This window comes from Nematolebias whitei, chromosome 3 (assembly GCF_014905685.2).
Source record: "Nematolebias whitei isolate Nwh7 chromosome 3, NemWhi1, whole genome shotgun sequence".
Lineage (NCBI taxonomy): Eukaryota > Metazoa > Chordata > Actinopteri > Cyprinodontiformes > Rivulidae > Nematolebias > Nematolebias whitei.
Genome location: NC_056500.1, coordinates 1553665 through 1573180, shown reverse-complemented (window position 1 = coordinate 1573180; position 19516 = coordinate 1553665). Strand labels below are relative to the sequence as shown.

Sequence of the window (19516 nt, the reverse complement as noted above, 5' to 3'; positions counted from 1 at the left end):
CGCACATGACGTCATCTACAGGTGGGCTCTTTACCTGCGCACATGACATCATCTACAGGTGGGCTCTTTACCTGGCACATGACGTCATGTTCCACAGGTGTGCCACAAACCACCTGATGTGGATTCCTGCTGAACACATTTTACCTGGTGAACTGTAAGCTACAGAGAAGTAGAATTATTTCTGTCACATGCTGAACATGAGCTAAAGATCATGTCCACCTGGTGTTTTGTCTCTACAGCTCTAAATGAAAGGCCTTAAAGGTGAGGGTAGGACTGTAGATCGACCTGTAAACAGAGCTTTGTCTCATAGTTCAGCTCCCTCTTCACCACAACGGACCGGTGCAGAGTCCACAATACTGCAGATGCTGCACCGATCTGTCAATCTCACGCTCACTCATGAACGCCTCTACAGAGATTCAGAGAGATTTGTCATTTGCATCTCGTGGTGGAACGAGATGATGTTCACAGGGTCCCAGTTACATCCAACAATAAAATGTAAAATAAAAACACTAATAACATCCAAGATATGAAGTAAGAAAAACATCAACTAAATATACACTAAGCACTCATAACATAAAACATTACACTGAACAACAAAGTCCATGCTCAATAATCCAGGTACACCAAAATTTTTCAGTCAGATCATCTGGACAGTTTCTTTTATTTTGTGCTGAAACGTTTCACCTTCAATCCAGAAGGCTTCATCAGTTAAGGAAAATGTTGGATTACACTGAACAGCAGCACGAACACGAGTCTGTGTGAGCAGATGAGGACATATGAACACAGCAACATGAAACTGATCAGCAGCAACATTAAACAGATCAGCAGCAACATGGAACAGATCAGCAGCAACATGTGATTTTCACAGTTTTTATTCAGAGTAGAAGCTGTTCCTCTGTCCTCACCTCCTTCTACAGGTGTGCAGTGGAGAGCATCCTGTGCTCCAGCATCAACGTGTGGCATGGAGGCTGCACAGCTGCAGAAAGAAAAGCTTTGCAGAGAGTGGTGAAGGCTGCACAGAAGATGTTGGAGTCAGTCTCCCCACCATCACAGACATCTACACCTCCAGATGCAGGAAGAGGGCCACTTGCATCATGAAGGACCACACTCACCCAGCACACACACTTTTTGCCCCACTCCCCTCAGGAAGGAGGTTGAGGAGCATTAAGTGTAGAACCACTAGACTGAGGAACAGCTTCTACCCTGAGGCTGTTAGACTCATGAATCTCTAACTAGAATAATCACTGTGAAAAATCACATGTTGCTGCTGATCTGTTCCATGTTGCTGCTGATCTGTTCCATGTTGCTGCTGATCTGTTTCATGTTGCTGCTGATCTGTTTCATGCTGCTGCTGATCTGTTTCATGTTGCTGTGTTCATTCGTCCTCATCTGCTCACACAGACTCATGTTCGTGCTGCTGTTCGGTGTGTTGTTCTTGTACCACCAGTGCTTAGTGTGTTCTTAGTTTAGTGTATTTCTTCTTATCTTAGATCTTATTAGTTTTTCTTTACAACTGAATTTATACTTTTGTTGGATGTAACTGGGACCTTGTGTGCACAAATTTGTTCCACCACATGTACCACGTGGTGTGAATGACAATAAAGAACCTTGACCTTGAACAAAACCCCGAGATACTTGAACTCAACTTGAGGCAGTTTCAATAAACTGAATTTAAATAAACCAGGTCTCTCTGTAAACGAGTCCTCGAGGCTCAATGAGACTAACCTGTAGAAATAAAGGCTGAATGAAACGTATGACCACTGTCCCTCCTCTGGACGTGTCCAAACCACTGTCCCTCCTCTGGACGTGTCCAAACCACTGTCCCTCCTCTGGACATGTCCAAACCATCTCAGTGTGTCCTCTCTAACTTTATCTCCCAGTTGTTCAACCTGTACCTCTGATGATCTCATTCCTGATCTTCTCCATCCTTGTCTCTCCTAAGAAGAACCTCAACATCTTCATTTCTGCCACTTCCAGTTCTGTCTCCTGTCTTTTTGTCCATGTCTCTGTCTCCAGACCATACAACATAGCTGGTCTCAAAACTGTCTTGTAAACTTTTCCTTTGACCTTTGCTGACACCCTTTTGTCTCAAATCACTCCTGAAACTTTTCTCCATCACTCCATCCTGCCTGGACTCTCTTCTTCACCTCTTCACCACACTCCCCATGTTCCTGGACAGTGGACCCCAAGTCCTTGAAGTCCTGCACCTTTGTGACCTCTGCTCCTTGTAGCCTCACTGTTCCTCCTCCTCCCTCTCATTCACACACATGTACTCTGTCTTACTACGGCTGACTTTCATTCCTCTTCTTTCAAGTGCATACCTCCACCTCTCCAAGTTCTCTTCCACCTGTTCCCTGTTCTCACCACAGATCTCGATGTCATCTGCAAACATCATCATCATACACGGGGATTCCTGCCTGACCTCGTGTTGTATGATACGAGTGACTAACTACCAATAGTTTCAGCTCTACTTCATACGCGTGCTGCTAAATGTCAGTAATTCTTTACAAAGGTTTCAACGTGGTCGTTCTGTAAATTGGCATAATTTCACTCCAACACATTTTAGGGTTTTATTCAGCACAAGTTGTGTGGATGGAGGTCTCGTGTGGAGATGTTGGTTAAAACAAATGATTTTCTTAAGACTTTACATTCGTCACAAGTTCCTAAAACACAAACGTGTTTTTAATGTCTCCACCAGGTGATGATGATGGGGAACGCCAAAATCGCAGGCTTGCTGCTGGAGAAAGGGGCGGACCCCAACGTTCAGGACAAACACGGCATAGCGCCCGCCCACGACGCAGCGCGGACGGGGTTCCTCGACACCCTCCAGGTCCTGGTGGAGCACGGCGCCTCCGTGAACCTCCCGGATCAGAACGGCGCCCTGCCCATTCACATCGCCATCCGGGAAGGCCACCGGGACGTGGTGGAGTTCTTGGCGCCCCAGTCGGACCTGAAACACGCCACCGTCAGCGGTCAGACGGCGGTAGACGTGGCCCGAGCCTCGTGTGTGCCCCATATGATGGACGCCCTCTTTGCTCACGTCCACAGTTAGCGTGTAACTGGAACGCTTTCTTTCTGCTTCGATGCGTGGCGCCTTGAATCCGTGGTTGTACAAAGGATGTTGGTGTTTTGGTAGTTCAGCATTAATGACGGGACACATTGTCTTGGCAGCTTGTTTTCAGTGGATGGGTGGCTATATACTGTAGACACCTTTTGCACAGTGCAGTTTAGGCACTTTAATTTACATTGATCTGTTGTCCCTTTAATTGGGAGTGCACATTTGTTCATAGTTGTCCAGTGTTATCTTATTCGTGCATCCTGTTGGTTGTGTAAGGACTGTAGGAGTCCATACACGCGTATGAGTCTTTTTAAAACGACCAAACTTGACGTGGTGCGCCCCGATTGCTTTGCATAGTTGTTTCTCTTCACTAGATGTACCTAGACTTTGAATTTACTCTATTTATTGTTGAAATAGGACTTAATATTCCTGTAAATAGCAACTTTTATTGTGATTTGTTGAAATGTTATTTATACAAATACCTTTAAGACAAGTGAGATTATTCACTTTAATATTTGCAGATGCAAAATAAAGTTTTGAACTTGAAGTCCTGACGTCTTTTTTATTCGTGTCTGGATCAAAGTGAAGGTTTGACACGTCTGAGAAGAAGCTGGAATAATTGTCTGCTCTCAAGCTGATGTCTCGTTACATTTATTTATAAAGCACATGCAAAACAGCTGTTACCAGAATGCTTAACAATAAAATCAATGGTAGTAAATAAAAAATAACATTTATTAAAAGCATCAAAAGAAAAACATTAAAACTAAATATCACACGGTGTTAACGTCTGTGAATACAGGTGTGTTTTAAAACAGGAAGTGGGGGGGGGGGGGGCAGGTTGTCCCAGAGTTTAGGTCCAATGACTGAAAAAACCTCTGAGCTTCAAACTGGTTTTTGGAACAGCCAAAAGCAGCTGGTCAGATTATCTCAGCACCCAAGAAGGAACATGTGGTTCCAGCAGCTCAGAGACAGATCAGGGTGCAAGGTCATTTAGGCACCTAAAGGTCAACAGGAGAATTTTAAAATCTGTTCTGGTACAGGGAGCCAGGGAAGGGAGGACAGAACCCGTGAAATGTGATCAAACCTACAAGTTCCTGTTAAGAGTCAAGCTGCAGCATTTTGGACGAGCTGGAGACATCACGTGAAAGAGACCTGACCCCGACACAACGTGGGTTACAGTAGTCCAGTCGGGTTGTAATGAAGGCATGGACTATTTTTTTCAAGGTCAGATCTGGTCAACACAGACTTCAGCTTAACGGTCTGCCTAAACTGGAAGAAGCTTTTCTGCAGAACAGAGTTGATCTGTTTATTAAACTTAAAGTCAGAGTCTAAAACCGTCCTGAGGTTTGTAACAGACGTGATTAAGATACAGCTGAAGAGAGTCCAGGTTGACAGGATCAGAGTCAGCAGTAGAGCTAGGGCTAAACACGAGGACTTCAGTCTTCTGATCTTTGAAACTTTAAAAAAAATCAAGCCATCCATACAACAAAGTCCATGCTCAATAAAGTCCATGCTCAATAATCCAGGTATAAAATCCAACATTTTTCAGTCAGGTCATCTGGACAGTTTCTTTTTTTTTGTGCTGAAACAATTCGCCTTCGATCCAGAAGGCTTCATCAGTCCAGGAAACACACAACAAAACTGATTCTTCCTCCAACAGCTTACTCCAAAGTGGAACAAACCAGTTCTGCTTGTGATAAGATGGTCTCTTTGGTACGCCCCTCCTCCATTGCCAGCCCTCTTCCTTGTTGACAGTCTTGTCAAACTGGTAGGAAGAGGGGAAGGAAGGAACAAGTTGTGCGTTTCCTTGACTGATGAAGCCTTCCGGATCGAAGGCTAAACGTTTCAGCACAAAAAAAGAAACTGTCCAGATGACCTGACTGAAAAATGTTGGAAGCCATCCATAGCTTGTCAAGACATTTTAACAGAAGGTGAATGGAGCAAGAACTGTTGGGTTTTAAGAGCAGATAAATCTGACAATCATCAGCATAACAATGAAATGAAAGACCATGTTTCCTCAGGATAGACTCCAAAGGGAGCAGATAGAATGAAAGCAGAAGGTGTCCAAGAATCGAGCCCTGCGGAACCCTGCAGGAAAGGAGCAGGTAACATTATTTATCATCAGTGGTGTACTGTGCTGCATTTTCAGTATTTCAAACCATAAAGAGACAGTCTGGTCATTTTAAATTCTACTAGGTCATCAGCTGTGACATCAGTCATACATTTTCAGGCTACATGAAACCCCTCCCTGGGCTGCCACCTTACTGTGGTGGAGGGGTTTGAGTTTCCCAATGATCCTAGAAGCTTCATGCCCCTAGTAGTGTCACCCAAGGAAGACAGGTCCTAGGTGAGGGACCAGACAAAGTGCAGCCCAAAAACCCCTATGATAATTAAAATTAATTGAATCATGGACATGGGGCACCAGGGCCTCACTCTGGAACCAGGCCTGGACGTGGGGCATGCTGGCGAGCGCCTGGTGGCTGGGCTTTTACCCATGGAGCCCAGTCGGGCACAGCCCGAATAGGAGACGTGGGTCCCCCTTCCCATGGGCTCATCATCTGTGGGAGGGGCCAAATGGGTTGGGTGCAATGTGGGATGGGTGGTGGCCGAGGGCGGGGACCTTGGCAGTCTGATCCTTGGCTACAGAAGCTGGCTATTGGGATGTGTCACCTCTCTGGCATGGAAGGAGCCTGAGCTGGTGTGTGAGGTTGAGAGGTTCCGGCTAGAAATAGTCGGACTCACATCGACGCATGGCTCTGGCTCTGGAACCAGTTTCTTTGAGAGTGGTTGGACACTCTTCCACTCTGGAGTTGCCCCTGGTGAGAGGTTCCGAGCAGGAGTGGGCATACTTGTTGCCCCCATCTTGGTGCCTGTACGTTGGGGTTCACCCTGGTGAACGAGAGAGTAGTCTCCCTCTGCCTACATGTGGGGGGTACGGGTTCTGACTGTTGTTTGTGCTTATGCACCAAACACTGTTTATAGTAGAGGTGGTGTGCTGCTGACCTCAACTTGGGATGTAGTGGGTCGGTAGACAGAATACTTCAAAGACCTCCTCAATCCCACCGGCACATCTTCCACTGAGGAAGCAGAACCTGAGGACTTTGGGTTGGGCTCTCCAATCTCTGGTGCTGAGGTCACCAAGGTGGTTAAAAAGCTCCTCGGTGGCAGGGCCCTGGGGGTGCATGAGATTCGCCCGGAGTTCCTTAAGCACTGGATGTTGTGGGTTTGTGTTGGCTTACACGACTCTGCAATATTGCGTGGACATCGGGGGCAGTTCCCCTGGATTGGCAGACTGGGGTGGTGGTCCCCCTATTCAAAAAGGGGGACCGTAGAGTGTGTTCCAACTACAGGGGGCTCACGCACTTAAGCCTCCCTCGTAAGGTCTATTCGGGGGTTCTGGAGAGGAGAGTCCATCGGATAGTCGAACCTTGGATTCAGGAGGAACAGTACGGTTTTCGTCCTGGTCATGGAACACTTGACCAGCTCTACACCCTCAGCAGGGTCCTGGAGGGAGCGTGGGAGTTTGCCCAACCAGTCTACATGTGCTTTGTGGACTTGGAGAAGGCGTTCGACCGCGTCCCTCTAGGAACCCTGTCGGAGGTACTCCGGGAGTATGGGGTACCAGACCCTTTGATATGGGTTGTTAGGTCCCTGTACGACCAGTGTCAGAGCCTGGTCTGCATTGCTGGCAGTAAGTCGGACTCGTTCTTGGTGAGAGTTGGACTCCACCAAGGTTGCCCTTTGTCACGGATTCTGTTCATAACTTTTATGGATAGAATTTCTAGGCGCAGCCAAGGTGTTGAGGGGATCCGTTTTGGTGGCCTTAGGATCGTGTGTCTGCTTTTTGCAGATGATGTGGTCCTGTTGGCTTCATCAGGTCATTGATCTACAACTTTCACTGGAGCGGTTCACAGCTGATTGTGACGCGGCCGGGATGAGGATCAGTTCCTCCAAATCCGAGGCCATGGTCTTGAGCCAGAAAAGGGAAGTGTGCCCTCTCCGGGTCAGAGGTCCTGCCCCAAGTGGAGGAGCTCAAGTATCTCAGGGTCTTGTTCACGAATGAGGGAAATTGGAGTAAGAAATCGATAGGCGGATAGGTGCGGCGTCTGCAGTGAAGTGGGCACTGTACTGGTCTGTTGTGGTGAAGAGAGAGCTGAGTCAAAAGGCGAAGCTCTCAATTTACAATTTACGATCTACGTTCCTACCCTCATCTATGAACATGAGCTTTGGTTAGGATGCCTCCTGGATGCCTCCCTGGTGAGGTGTTCCGGACACGTCCCACTGGGAGGAGACCCAGAGGAAGACCCAGGACACGCTGGAGGGACTATGTTTCATGGCTGGCCTGGGAACGCCTCAGGATTCCCCTGGAAGAGCTGGACCAAGTGGCTGGGGAGAGGGAAGTCTGGGCCTCCCTACTTAGGCTGTTACCCCCGCAACCCGACCCCGGATAAGGTTTGAAAGACCTTTTTGTGGGTTAATACTAAAACGCTTCAGCAGGTCACCGTTCAGTTCGTCGTTTTTTTTCACCGAACACGTACCACCAACCGAACTGAGGCTGCGTCTAACCAAGGTGTGTTGTTTTTGACAAAAGCTTGTTTTATGAGGCTGAAAAACAACTAAACAAACACTTTAGTCATTTGTTGCTCCACTCTCTGCCAATAAGGTACTATTTGACCAAACTTCACTTTAAAACAGCCAGAATATCCCTTTAAATGGACGTCCAGATTAAACGTTTGTTTTTTTTACAAAAAGAACTTGAATGGTTCCTCCAGGTGATTCAAGGACAGAGCGAGCAACACAAAGAGAAGCTTTCAGAAGGCCGTAGAGGTGACCCCGGTGGAACTGAAAGCCGGTTCTGTCCGGACCGGCGGGCCTGCTGGCGCTCCCAGCTCTCAGGGCACAGTGACGGGTTTGTTCTGGTTTCACCGGAGACAAAAGTTACGGTTCAACACTTTCAGTTTAAAAGAGTTCTGCTCACAGGGCTGACGGGTCGTGTTGTTCAAATCAGAACTATTTTAGGCAGCTTAGTCCAGAACTGACACCAGATCCAGTTTTAGGCTCCGGGCCTTTATTTAGCCCGAGCCCAGTGAGGGCGTGTTGTTGTGGTACTGGATACTTCCTGAGTAAACAGGACTGTGGGCGCTTTGTTCTGCAGGTTCTGTACACTAACAGAACCGGCCCCACCTGAACAAACACTCAGGCCGTGATGACATCACTTTATTTCAGAGGAGTGACAAACAAACACCAGAATAAATAAAGTTACTTCTTTATTTATCTGACTTGATGTTTTTTAAGTGACACTTGAGCAATCAAACGTCTGAGGTCTTTCTAAGATCAAATAAAACAAGTTCAAAATATGAGTATTTCTGATCGGACCTCGTGCGTCTGTGTAGAAAAGTATAAATCATGTTGGTCTCTGTAACGTGTTGTTTGTTTACAGCTTCAGAGTAAATAAGTGTTTACTCGAGATGTTTAGAGCTGCTGAGATCTGACCTCACGGCCCAACGTCGTTTTTAACATTTGTGACACGTGTGAATGGGAGGGAGGAGGTGGAACAGTGAGGCTACAAGGAGCAGAGGTCACAAAGGTGCAGGACTTCAAGGACTTGGGGTCCACTGTCCAGCACAGGTTGAACAACTGGGAGGTAAAGTTAGAGAGGACACACTGAGATGGTTTGGACATGTCCAGAGGAGGGACAGTGGTTTGGACATGTCTAGAGGAGGGACAGTGGTTTGGACATGTTCAGAGGAGGGACAGTGGTTTGGACATGTCCAGAGGAGGGACAGTGGTTTGGACATGTCCAGAGGAGGGACAGTGGGTATATTGGTAGAAGGATGTTAGAAATGCAGCTGCAGGAAAAAGACAAAGAGGAGATAGATGGATGCAGTTAGAGAGGACAGGGAGGTAGTTGGAGTGAGGACAGAGGACACAGAGGACAGAGTGAGGACAGAGAGATGGAGGAGGACTCGCTGTGGAACTGAAAGAAGAAGATGCTCATCAATTTCATACCAAAATGTTTAAAACTAGTGAGGAGTGGAAGCAAGAAGCTGAAGTGACGGAGGACGAGCACGAGTTTGTCCACGCAGCTCTTCTCGCGCTGCCGTTTGTTTAAATACGACTTTAAAATGTTTAGTTTTGATTAAAGGAGACTTTGGAAACGTGGTCCACTGTGATTAACTGTCAGACTATACAAAATCCTTTTCATCTTTCGGACGATGAAAGTTCATGGAGTCGTTTCATCCGATGTTTTGCGATAAATGGTTAGTTACACAAAAACAATGATGTTACGGCAGGAAGTGCTACAGTTAGCTGCTGCTGCTGCTTTTTATTTAGTTCTGGGTTTAAAACTTCTTGTTCAGACGGCAGCAGTCCACATCGTCAACTCGTCCGTCCTGTTGGACCTTTTTATGAACCATCTGCAACAAGTAAGATGTTGTTTATGCATAACCCAACGTGGAAACACGTTTGGGTGATGACGTCATTCGTGATGACATCATTCGTGTCAGACTGCAGCCACCATGAAGACGCACGCGAGTCACTTCCTGTCTGGTTACCACAGGTGACACGCCCGAGTGCCACTCAGGGAGACTGACAGGCGGAGCAGCCGTTAGCTTCTGCTTCAGCAGCTGGAAGTCTTCAGGCGTGGGCGGTACGAAGGTCTGACGTCAGGATTCTGTTCGAGGTCCTACGAGCCGGAACACGAGCTCACGGGGCGGCTGAGGTTTGGAGCACGTGACATGAAAGACTCACTGAGGAGGAGGAACGCTTTCTATAAACTTCTGTCTTTACTCCATTAACACTTTACTGCAGTTAACTTTAATGCACTAATTTAAAGTGCATTAAAAGTATGCAGTTATAAAAACTACTATAGATATGAACAAAGACATTTATCACCTGTTTGTTGGTCTGTTAGCAAAATAACTCATGAACCTCTGGATGGAAACGGATAAAACCTTCAGAAAATCACTGGACGTCCACCACAGCTAATCTCCCAGAGCGACCTGAAACTTTGAACTCAGTCACTTTTACTGAAACAGACAGTTGGTGTGGTAGTAGCTGAGAGTGATCCTTCACACACGGTCAGGTTGCATTAGATCTTTGATTAAAACTTGGACATGAACAGTCTCCATGTTAAAGAGAGTAACTGGATGAAGGAAAGCCTCAGGAAGTAATCATGCAACATGTTAAGCAACACTAAACGAGCTCAAACTCGTGGCTCTCACAAACATTGAGCTGAAACTTGCGTGGTAGTAGCTGAGAGTCATCCCTGACACAATCGTACGTTTTTTTACGTTTCACTAAAATAATTTAATGCATTTCTTCATGTCTGTTTTTAAAATATTAATTATTTCTAACTTAATTTCCCTGGTAATTTAAATTAAAAAGATATAAATTAGTTCAAACGTATAATTTTAGTTTTACGTTTTACTGTAAAAAAAAAAAAAAGCTTTAATTTTTCATACGTGAATTAACTTTGTTTTCCAGTTGATAAAATCCAGAGGTCCGTACTCTGCTGGAAATCAGGGACCGTCTTCAGGTCTGGGGACTCACAGGAACTGGGGAGGACAAGGAACCAGCTGGTTGCTGGTAGGAGGACCAAAGCCACATGCAGAGAAGATCCAGGCTCAGTTCTCCTCACAAGACCCTCGGAGCTTGTGGAGGGGCATCAAGTGTAGAACACATTATGAAGGCAGAGGTGAACAACGCTCTAGAGACCCATCACTGCCTGATGCCCTCAACAAGTTCTACACACTTTGAACAGACCACCCAGCACCAGACTCACCTCACCATCTGAAGGACTTCCTCAGCAGAAGTGAGGAGGACCTTCAAGAGGATTAATCCTCACAAAGCACCTGGCCCAAACAACATCCCGGGGAAGGTCCTGTGCTGATCAGCTCTGCGAGGTGCTGGCAGACATCTTTAACTCTTCTTTCACCCTGGCAACAGTTCCCATCTACCTGAAGACCATCACGATCATCCCAGTTCCTCAGAACTCTACAGTGACTGGTCTGAATGACTATCGACCAGTGGCCCTCACCCTGACAGTCACTAAATGCTTCGAAAAACTGGTCATGACCCACATCAACACAACCATCAACATCAACAAGGACCCTCATCAGTACTCATACCGTGAGAACCGATCAAATGAAGACACCATCTCCTCTGTGGTCCACACTGCGCTCAACCACCTGGAGCAGAAGGACTCCTACGTCCGTAAGATCTTTGTGGACTTCACGTCCGCCTTCAACACCATGATCCCCAAACCCTGATGGACAAACTATCCACACTAGGACTAAGCCCCTCCATCTGCAACTGGGTACTAGACTTTTTAACAAACAGACCACAGTTAGTGAGGATCCACAACTTCTCCATCATAACCATTGGCTCTCCTCAGGGATGTGTGTTGAGCCCCCTCCTGTTCACTCTGCTCACGTATGATTGTGCAGCTACCCATCCAGGCTGTCACATTGTAAAGTTTGCAGATGATACAGCGGTGGTGGGATGCATCACAAACAATGAGTCCAGCTACAGGCAGGAGGTGGAACACCTGGAGAGCTGGTGCAGAGAGAATAACCTTCACATCAATGTGAAGAAGATGAAGGAGATGATTGTGGACTTCAGAAGGAACAAAAACATCTACACCCCCTGATCTGTTTTATGTTGCTGCTGATCTCATACTGCCGTATTCATCCGTACCCATCTGCTCATCAGACTCATGTTCGTGCTGCTGTTGTTACGTCGTTTTGTTTTACATTATTAGTGTTTAGTGTGTATCTTAGCGTGTATCTTAGCGTGTATCTTAGATCCTTATTTACCGTTTCTTTTAACACTTTATATTTTGTAATTGTTGGCTCCGGGACCCTGTGAACATAATTCCACCTCATATACCACATGTGGTGAAATGACAGGAAATCTACTTGAACTTGAAAATACGACGAGTCCATTTCATCTCTTCTGAAAGGAATTGTTCACGTTTCGTTTCAGAACCGGGTCAGAACATGACCCGACACAGAGCAGGACCGTCCTGTTTGTTCAGTGAAAACCTGTTTAACAAGAAAAAATCCAAAAAAACAAGTTTGAGGTAAGAATGAAGGCTGAAAAGCTTCGAAGCCTTCGTTGTTTTATTTGTTCAAAATGTTCGTCAGATCTTTCCCCAACATCGTCTCTGTGAATAAAACAAGCACCCCCAGGAAATAAAATTATAAAAAGGAAGTTGTAAAAAACACACAACAACAAATATTGTTCCTGTTATTTTCGGAGCACAATCTGCAAACGGGTCTCAGTTTTTGATCAGTAGTGGGTTTGACATTTTATCCAACGACAACTCTTCATAAAAAACGTCTTCAGTCTTTACCTTGGTTCATTTTGTTGCGTACCTCTGATGGCAGAAGGTCATACAGACCGTCCTCCACCATCAGCCCGCTGCGTCTCAGCAGAGGACAGTCCCCTATCTCCACTGGAAGAGACTCCAAGCGGTTCCCTTTGATATCCAGTCGCACCAGCTGGGCCAAGTTGGACACTCTCGAGCTAAGAGACGGCAGGCAGTTGTTCCCAAGAACTAGCGTCCTGAGTCTTTTACAGGAGAACAGTTCCTCCGGCAGCGACTCCAAGGAGTTGAAGGCGGCAGAAAAGTACTGAAGACCCTGCAGGACGCTCACTTCAGGAGGAAGAGAAGTGAGCTGGTTGTGGGAGGCGTCGAGGTGCCTGAGTTTGGTGCAGTAGAAGAGCCGTGACGGAAGTTTCCGAAGCTTGTTCCAGCTGATGTCGAGCGTCTCCAGTGTGGACAACTTACTGATGTGGTCGGGGATGTAGGTGATTTTATTGTGCCACAGTCGAAGCGTCACCAAACGCCGGCAGTGCTGCAGGCTCAGAATCTCTTCCACGGTCGTGAGTTTGTTCTCCTTCAGGTCCAACTCCTGCAGATTGTTCAGGCTGAAGACGGCGCTAGGGATGCGTTCAAGGTCACACCCAGATAACTCCAGTGAAACTAGAGCCGTTAACTTCTTCAGGCTGCTGAACACTTGGAGCTTGACCCCTTCATTGTGAATGCTCAAACGTTGCAGCTGGGACGCGAGATCCGCCACAGTGGGTGGGATCTTTCTGAGGCTGGATCGGAGGGAGAGGAGACTCAGGGATCGGAGGTCTCGCAGGGATTCCAGAGTAGCACCCTTGGATACCTCACTGGTTAAAGGACCACTGAGGTATAACTCCTCGAGACCATGAAGGGTATACATCCACACAGGAATCTCCTCTGGATTCTCAAACGTCAGACGTAAAACCTTTAACTGCTCCTTGAGGTGGTTCAGGGCGGACAGTTGAAGCTTCGCAGGAGAGTAGATCAGCGACAACTCCTGCAGAGAGTCCAGCTTTGCCACCCCAGCTGGAATGGTAACATTGTTCACTTGCTCCAGTTTGAGCGATTCCAGTTCGGGAAGCTCAAAAACCGTGTCAGGAAGCCCCGGCAACATTAAAAGATGGAGCTCCAGCAGATTCCTGCAGTTCTTGGTGAGACGGGCACGCAGTTTTTTAGGGGTCCACTCATAGTTAAGGTTGAGTTGATGGAGGCGGCTCTCGCTGACTTCAGAAAGAAACACGGCAAACCTTTTAGAATACAGAGGATCATACTGGTCCACAAGGTGCAGGAGGAATGCAAAATCATTCTTCATATCTGGTATGTCTTTGATTCCCGTCTCCAGACGTACGTGCTCAAAGGAGTACTCCTTCAGAGGTCGGTGGAACACCCAGTAGAGGGTGTAGATGCACATGACTCCATACACTCCCACAAAGCAGATGTAGCAGTAGGCAAGCTTGGAGAACAAGTGGGCTTTGTTGTGGTTACAACAATAAATATGAAAGCCAGTCAGCTCAGGAGGAACGTGGCAGCGTACGACTATTTCAATGTTCTGAGCCAGCACCGCGGTGTAAACAATGATAAGCAGGAACTTGAGAACTTTTAGCGACGTTTGCAGCACATACATGAGATACAAGATGTCAGCCTCCTCTACGTGAGTCCGAAACTTCTTCACCTTTTCAAAAAGAGCTTTGGCCTGCTCCCCCTCCTTCTTGTCCAGCACAGAGAGAGTCGTCTGAGGCTCGGGACTTTTCTTTTCTGGATTAGACTTGACCGAGGGGGAGCGTAGGAGCCCTACAGTCTCCTCCTCGTCTGCTCGCCGTTCTACAAAATCCTTAGACAAGGTGTTTCTCCTCAAGATCACCAGCTTCTCCTCTCCTCTTTCCTCTGAAACCTCGTTCAAGGCCCTCGTTGTCCAGGGCGAGTCAAAGCACTTGGTAAGAATGGAGACAAACAGGTCGATTTTGGAGGACGTTCCAGGGAATTTGAACCAGAAGCTGCTCGCCACCATGAAGATCATGGTGTGGATCACAACAAGGTATGGGAAGTACTTGGCGTACCAGTGCACAGCCCTCTCATAGCAGTAGTGGTTGACGAACACGTACTGGTGAATGTCCAGGTTGTTCTTGCGACCAAACACCTCCTGGATGACGGGGCTTTCAGGCTTGTCCGAGGCGCTCTGAGATGTTTCGTTGTCCCTGTAGTTGCGGATGTGGCTGCAGTCGATGGCCTCTGGCGTTGGGCTGGTGACGTGGCTGGGCAGACACGCAATCTTCTCTTGGGTGAGCTGTTGAAAATAAACAAACGTAAATGAGACCAACTACAAACTGGCTCGCTGTGTGTCGCTGCTCTACGGTCATTTTTATACAGAATTACGTCATTGATCCTTTTGACGCCTCGGTGTTCAGTGACTCAGTCACTGGGTCATCGTTCTGTTGATGTTCGTCATGTTTCATTAAGACGAAGCTGTAAACGTAATAAAAAGACACAAAGTGTACCCAAGTTTTGTTGAACATTACTGAGGTACAAAAAGTCGTGGTCAACTTTTTGAACATCGTGTTCTAGTTCTATGATTTGGTTTAGCAAGCCAAGCAGCGGGGGCTGTGAACGAAACAGATTCAAAACTAAATCTATTCACCGCACGTCTCCATGAAAAGCAGGCTCGAGCGTTTGTCCCTTGTTCGTGTCCGTTAAGAAAATATCTCGTGAACCAGGAAAGAGTTTATGAGACTCTCAAGAGATCCGTAGCAGGTCGTCTAAAACTGATCACCCCTTTGAGTCGGTCCAATTCAAGATGGCCACCGCAGCCAACTGACTTTAGAAAAGAAGAAGGCCGTGACTTATGAGCTGGGCAGATCAAACTGAGTGGTAGTAGCTGAGGTTTATACCAAACACACACTTTGGGAGACGACGGTGCGAGCTCAAACTTCAAACATTCAGACGGTTTGAAAATGAAGGAATGCTGTGATCCCGCGTGGTATTACGAGTTATTGATTAGTGCCGAGTCCCGAGGGTTTAATGATCTGCTGCTGTCCACAGCTCTCAGTCGTCAGAGGCACCGTAACTGTAGGAATTTCATTCAAGGACAACTGGACTTTTAACTGAGGACATGGACATATTCTGGACAGAGAAGAGATAAAATCAATCTTTGAGCGTTTTATTTTTTTATTTACCTTTATTTATCCAGGTCGTCTCACTGAGTCACAAGAACTCATTTTCAACAGAGACCTGTTTCAGAGCAGATGGTGGGGGTTAAGTGCCTTGCTCAGGGGCCCAGAGTGGGGCAGATGAGGGTGGAGGCAGGTGTGGATGTTTAACTTTTCCACTCACATTTTGATGTTAATGGTACCGGGAGTTGAACCTGCAACTTTCCGATCACAGGCCCATCTTCTCCAACCTCTGCGCCACCACTCCCTCATTGAGCGTGCATCAGGACATGAACTCCATCTTGTGATTTGAGACTGAGCAGCGCTCAAACACAAGGAAGCTTTAAATCCAAGGCCCAGATTACACGACTCCGTAGTTCAATGACATGGCAGCTTTTCTGCTGCCGTTTGTGCACACGGCTACAGGGCTCCGTGTTTCTCGTCTAAAGCCAGCTAGCGACCTGTCTCGGCAGCTACAGGGAATTATCTGCGCTCTCGCGTCAAAAGAAACCGAAGAACCCGTCAACAAGATGTTTTTCTGTATCAACACAGGAAAAGTGTGACGTTTCAAAAGATGGCTCCCTTGTAAACTTAATTTGTCCTAATAAACAGTCAGGTGCCACAGAGCTTTAAGGCTGTTGTAATAAATATTTAATTATGAAACAACCCTGACTCAGGAATCCTAACCAACTATAGATCTATATCTAATCTGACTTTCATCTCAAAATTCCAGAGACAATAGTTGCAGGTCAGTTGCGTGAACATCTACAAAGAAATAATCTGAAGAGTTTCAGTCAGGGTTTAGAGTTCACCACAGCACTGAATCTGTACTGGTGAAAGTCACTAAAGATATTCTCATGGCCTCAGACAATGGACTTGTGTCTCTACTGGTCCTGTTAGACCTCAGTGCTGCATTTGATACAGTTGATCACAATATTTTACTACAGAGGCTTGAATATGATGTTGGGATTACAGGAACAGCTCTAAAATGGTTTAAATCATATCTATCTGATAGATTCCAGTTTGTCAATGTAAATAATAAATCTTCTTCATACACCAAAGTTAGTCATGGAGTTCCTCAGGGCTCAGTACTTGGGCCAATACTCTTTACTTTATATATGCTTCCATTAGGTAAAATTATTAAACAGCATGGGATAAATTTTCATTGTTATGCTGATGATACACAATTATATTTGTCCATTAAACCCAATGAATCCAATCAGCTACTTAGACTACAAGCATGTCTTAAAGACATAAAAACCTGGATGACCCTTAATTTTCTCCTGTTGAACAGACAAGACTGAGGTTTTGGTTTTTGGACCTGAGCCCCGAATGATTTTTTTCAATCTTTCACCTTCTTAGTTAATTAATCTGTCCTCCAGCTCTAAAGTTAAAAATGTTGAGTGTTATTTTTGATCAGGACATGTCTTTTATCCCCCACATTAGAGGTGTTCCAGGAACACCTGGAGAACTGGTACAGGAAAAACAACCTTCACATCAATGTGAAGACAATGAAGGAGATGATCATGGACTTCAGACAGAACAACCCCCCTTGACAAATATAGGAGGATCTGTGGTGGAAGTGGTCTCCAGCTACAAGTACTTGGGTGTACACATGAACAACAACCTCAGCTGGAGCAACAACACCACCAGCCTGATCAAGAAAGATCATCAGAGACTCTACTTCCTCAGACGGCTGAGACGAGCTGGTCTGGGAAGCTCAGTCCTCACCTCCTTCTACAGGTGTGCAGTGGAGAGCATCCTGTGCTCCAGCATCAACGTGTGGCATGGAGGCTGCACAGCTGCAGAAAGAAAAGCTTTGCAGAGAGTGGTGAAGGCTGCACAGAAGATGTTGGAGTCAGTCTCCCCACCATCACAGACATCTACACCTCCAGATGCAGGAAGAGGACCACCTGCATCATGAAGGACCCCACTCACCCAGCACACACACTTTTTGCCCCGCTCCCCTCAGGAAGGAGGTTGAGGAGCATTAAGTGTAGAACCACTAGACTGAGGAACAGCTTCTACCCTGAGGCTGTTAGACTCATGAATCTCTAACTAGAATAATCACTGTTAATGACACTTGATTGATGATATACGAGTTATCTCATGCTGCTGATTATCTCATCCATCATCTTTTACCCGCCTCTTCCATTGTGGGTCACGGGGGTTGCCGGTGCCCATGTCCGGCAATCACAGTGCAAGGGGCGGGGTACACCCTGGATGGGTCACAAGTCCTGATTATCTCATGCTACTGATTATGTCAAGCTGCTGATTATGTCATGCTGCTGATTATGTCAAGCTGCTGATTATGTCATGCGGCTGATTATGTCATGCGGCTGATTATGTCGTGCTGCTGATTATGTCGTGCTGCTGATTATGTCAAGCTGCTGATTATGTGATGCTGCAGTGTTCATTCATACCCGTGTGCTCACCACAGACTCATGTTCGGGCTGCTGTTTAATATACCACATTGTTTTACATTATTAGTGTTTAGCGTAGATCTTAGCTCAGGCGTGTCCAAACGTTTCCATATGTGCCCAAAACTATCGAGATAAAAGGACTCATGGACCACAAAATGTGAATTTAACTCTACGTGAAATTTGGAGAAAGGACAAATTTATTAATTTTGGTGGAGAAAGTTTTGAATTGTTTTAGATTCAAAAATTAAAAGACTCAAACGCTCAACCCTCTGCACAGTGCACGTGGAGTCTGCACGAGTATACTGGAGCCTGCAGAGCTTTAGAACTTTGTTTAAAATATTTCAAGAGTATATATATACACATTATATATACACACAAAGTTTCTAAACTCTAAAGCTCTGCAGGCTCCAGTATACTCGTGCAGGCTCCACGTGCACTGTGCAGAGGGTTGACACTTCATACTTCAGCGTCCACCCTGAGCGGCTGCAGACCAGCTCCGCAGGTAAGGAGCGTTTACCTTCAGGACCATGGGCGTCGAAAGCATCTGTAATGTGGGGGGGGACACAATGATGTGGTGGGGCGTTAAAAAAAGGTGTTCACTAGTGAAAAAAAAAAAAAAAAAAAATCAACATTTCTCCTAGATTTCCTTTAATTCCACACATTTAAATCATGTTTCTCACCAAGTTTGTGTAAATTCATCTGTGGGTTTAAAGACATTTTAACTTTAATACACTTTAACACAGAGCGTCAGGTCGGCACTATTTGTCTTTATAGAGAAATAAAAACCATCACTGGACTCTTTTACTTGTGTTCAACGCTCCTCATCTAAATGATGTTTGTCATGAAGCTTGAGGACAATAAGGTGTGGGGGTTTAGAGACATTTCACCTTTAATGCACCTGAACACACAGAGTCTCTTCCACCTGCAGCGTCACAGTTACTGCTGAGATAAGATGCTACAGACGCAGCTCCTCTCAAACATCCTCCTAACATGAATACATGTTGATGATCAACCCCCCGGTCAACCACTGCCCGCACTAAGCTGCTAAACTGGCGAGCGAGTAACAGGTACCTCCACCTCCTCCACCAGTGCGCATTTTCTGCGGAGACAAGAGGCAGGAAGGGACGGTGGAGAGTTGGAGGCAACCAGGAAAACCTGGAGTGGAGTTTTAGTAGATTGAGTATTCTCCCATTAATCAAGTGGAATGGATTCGTTCACAAAGAAAGAGAAACTGCGCCGCCTGAATTAATGTTTCATAGTAAAAGTGGGGGGGTCCAAATGAATGTTTTTTTAATGTGGGGGGGACTTGTCCCCTTCACATATAATGGTTGTGACACCTATGTTCGGGAAAAATTGAGGTCACTGATTGGTCATTTGCTGACACGCCTACTGGATTGATTGACAGGTCGCAAAAAACAGAAAGAAAAGAAAAGAAAGAAAGAAAGAAAGAAAGAAAGAAAGAAAGAAAGAAAGAAAGAAAGAAAGAAAGAAAGAAAGAAAGAAAGAAAGAAAGAAAGAAAGAAAGAAAGAAAGAAAG

The 19516-nt window shown here is 46.1% G+C and overlaps 2 protein-coding genes across 3 annotated transcripts in view; one reads left to right on the top strand and one right to left on the bottom strand.

Annotated features, from left to right (window-relative positions):
* The window catches only part of cdkn2d (cyclin-dependent kinase inhibitor 2D (p19, inhibits CDK4)), a 4257-nt gene extending 688 nt beyond the window's left edge, over positions 1-3569 (top strand). For both annotated transcript variants that reach the window (XM_037674410.1, XM_037674411.1), the window contains exon 3: positions 2699-3569. In XM_037674410.1, the coding sequence (XP_037530338.1) occupies positions 2699-3052 (354 nt within the window). In that variant the 3' untranslated portion in view covers positions 3053-3569. The remainder of the gene's footprint in view (positions 1-2698) is intronic.
* An 8769-nt stretch (positions 3570-12338) lies between these two features.
* si:zfos-323e3.4 (volume-regulated anion channel subunit LRRC8E) overlaps positions 12339-19516 on the bottom strand; it is an 8830-nt gene continuing 1652 nt past the window's right edge. The window contains exon 2 of the mRNA XM_037674409.1: positions 12339-14697. Within this exon, the coding sequence (XP_037530337.1) occupies positions 12403-14697 (2295 nt within the window). The 3' untranslated portion in view covers positions 12339-12402. The remainder of the gene's footprint in view (positions 14698-19516) is intronic.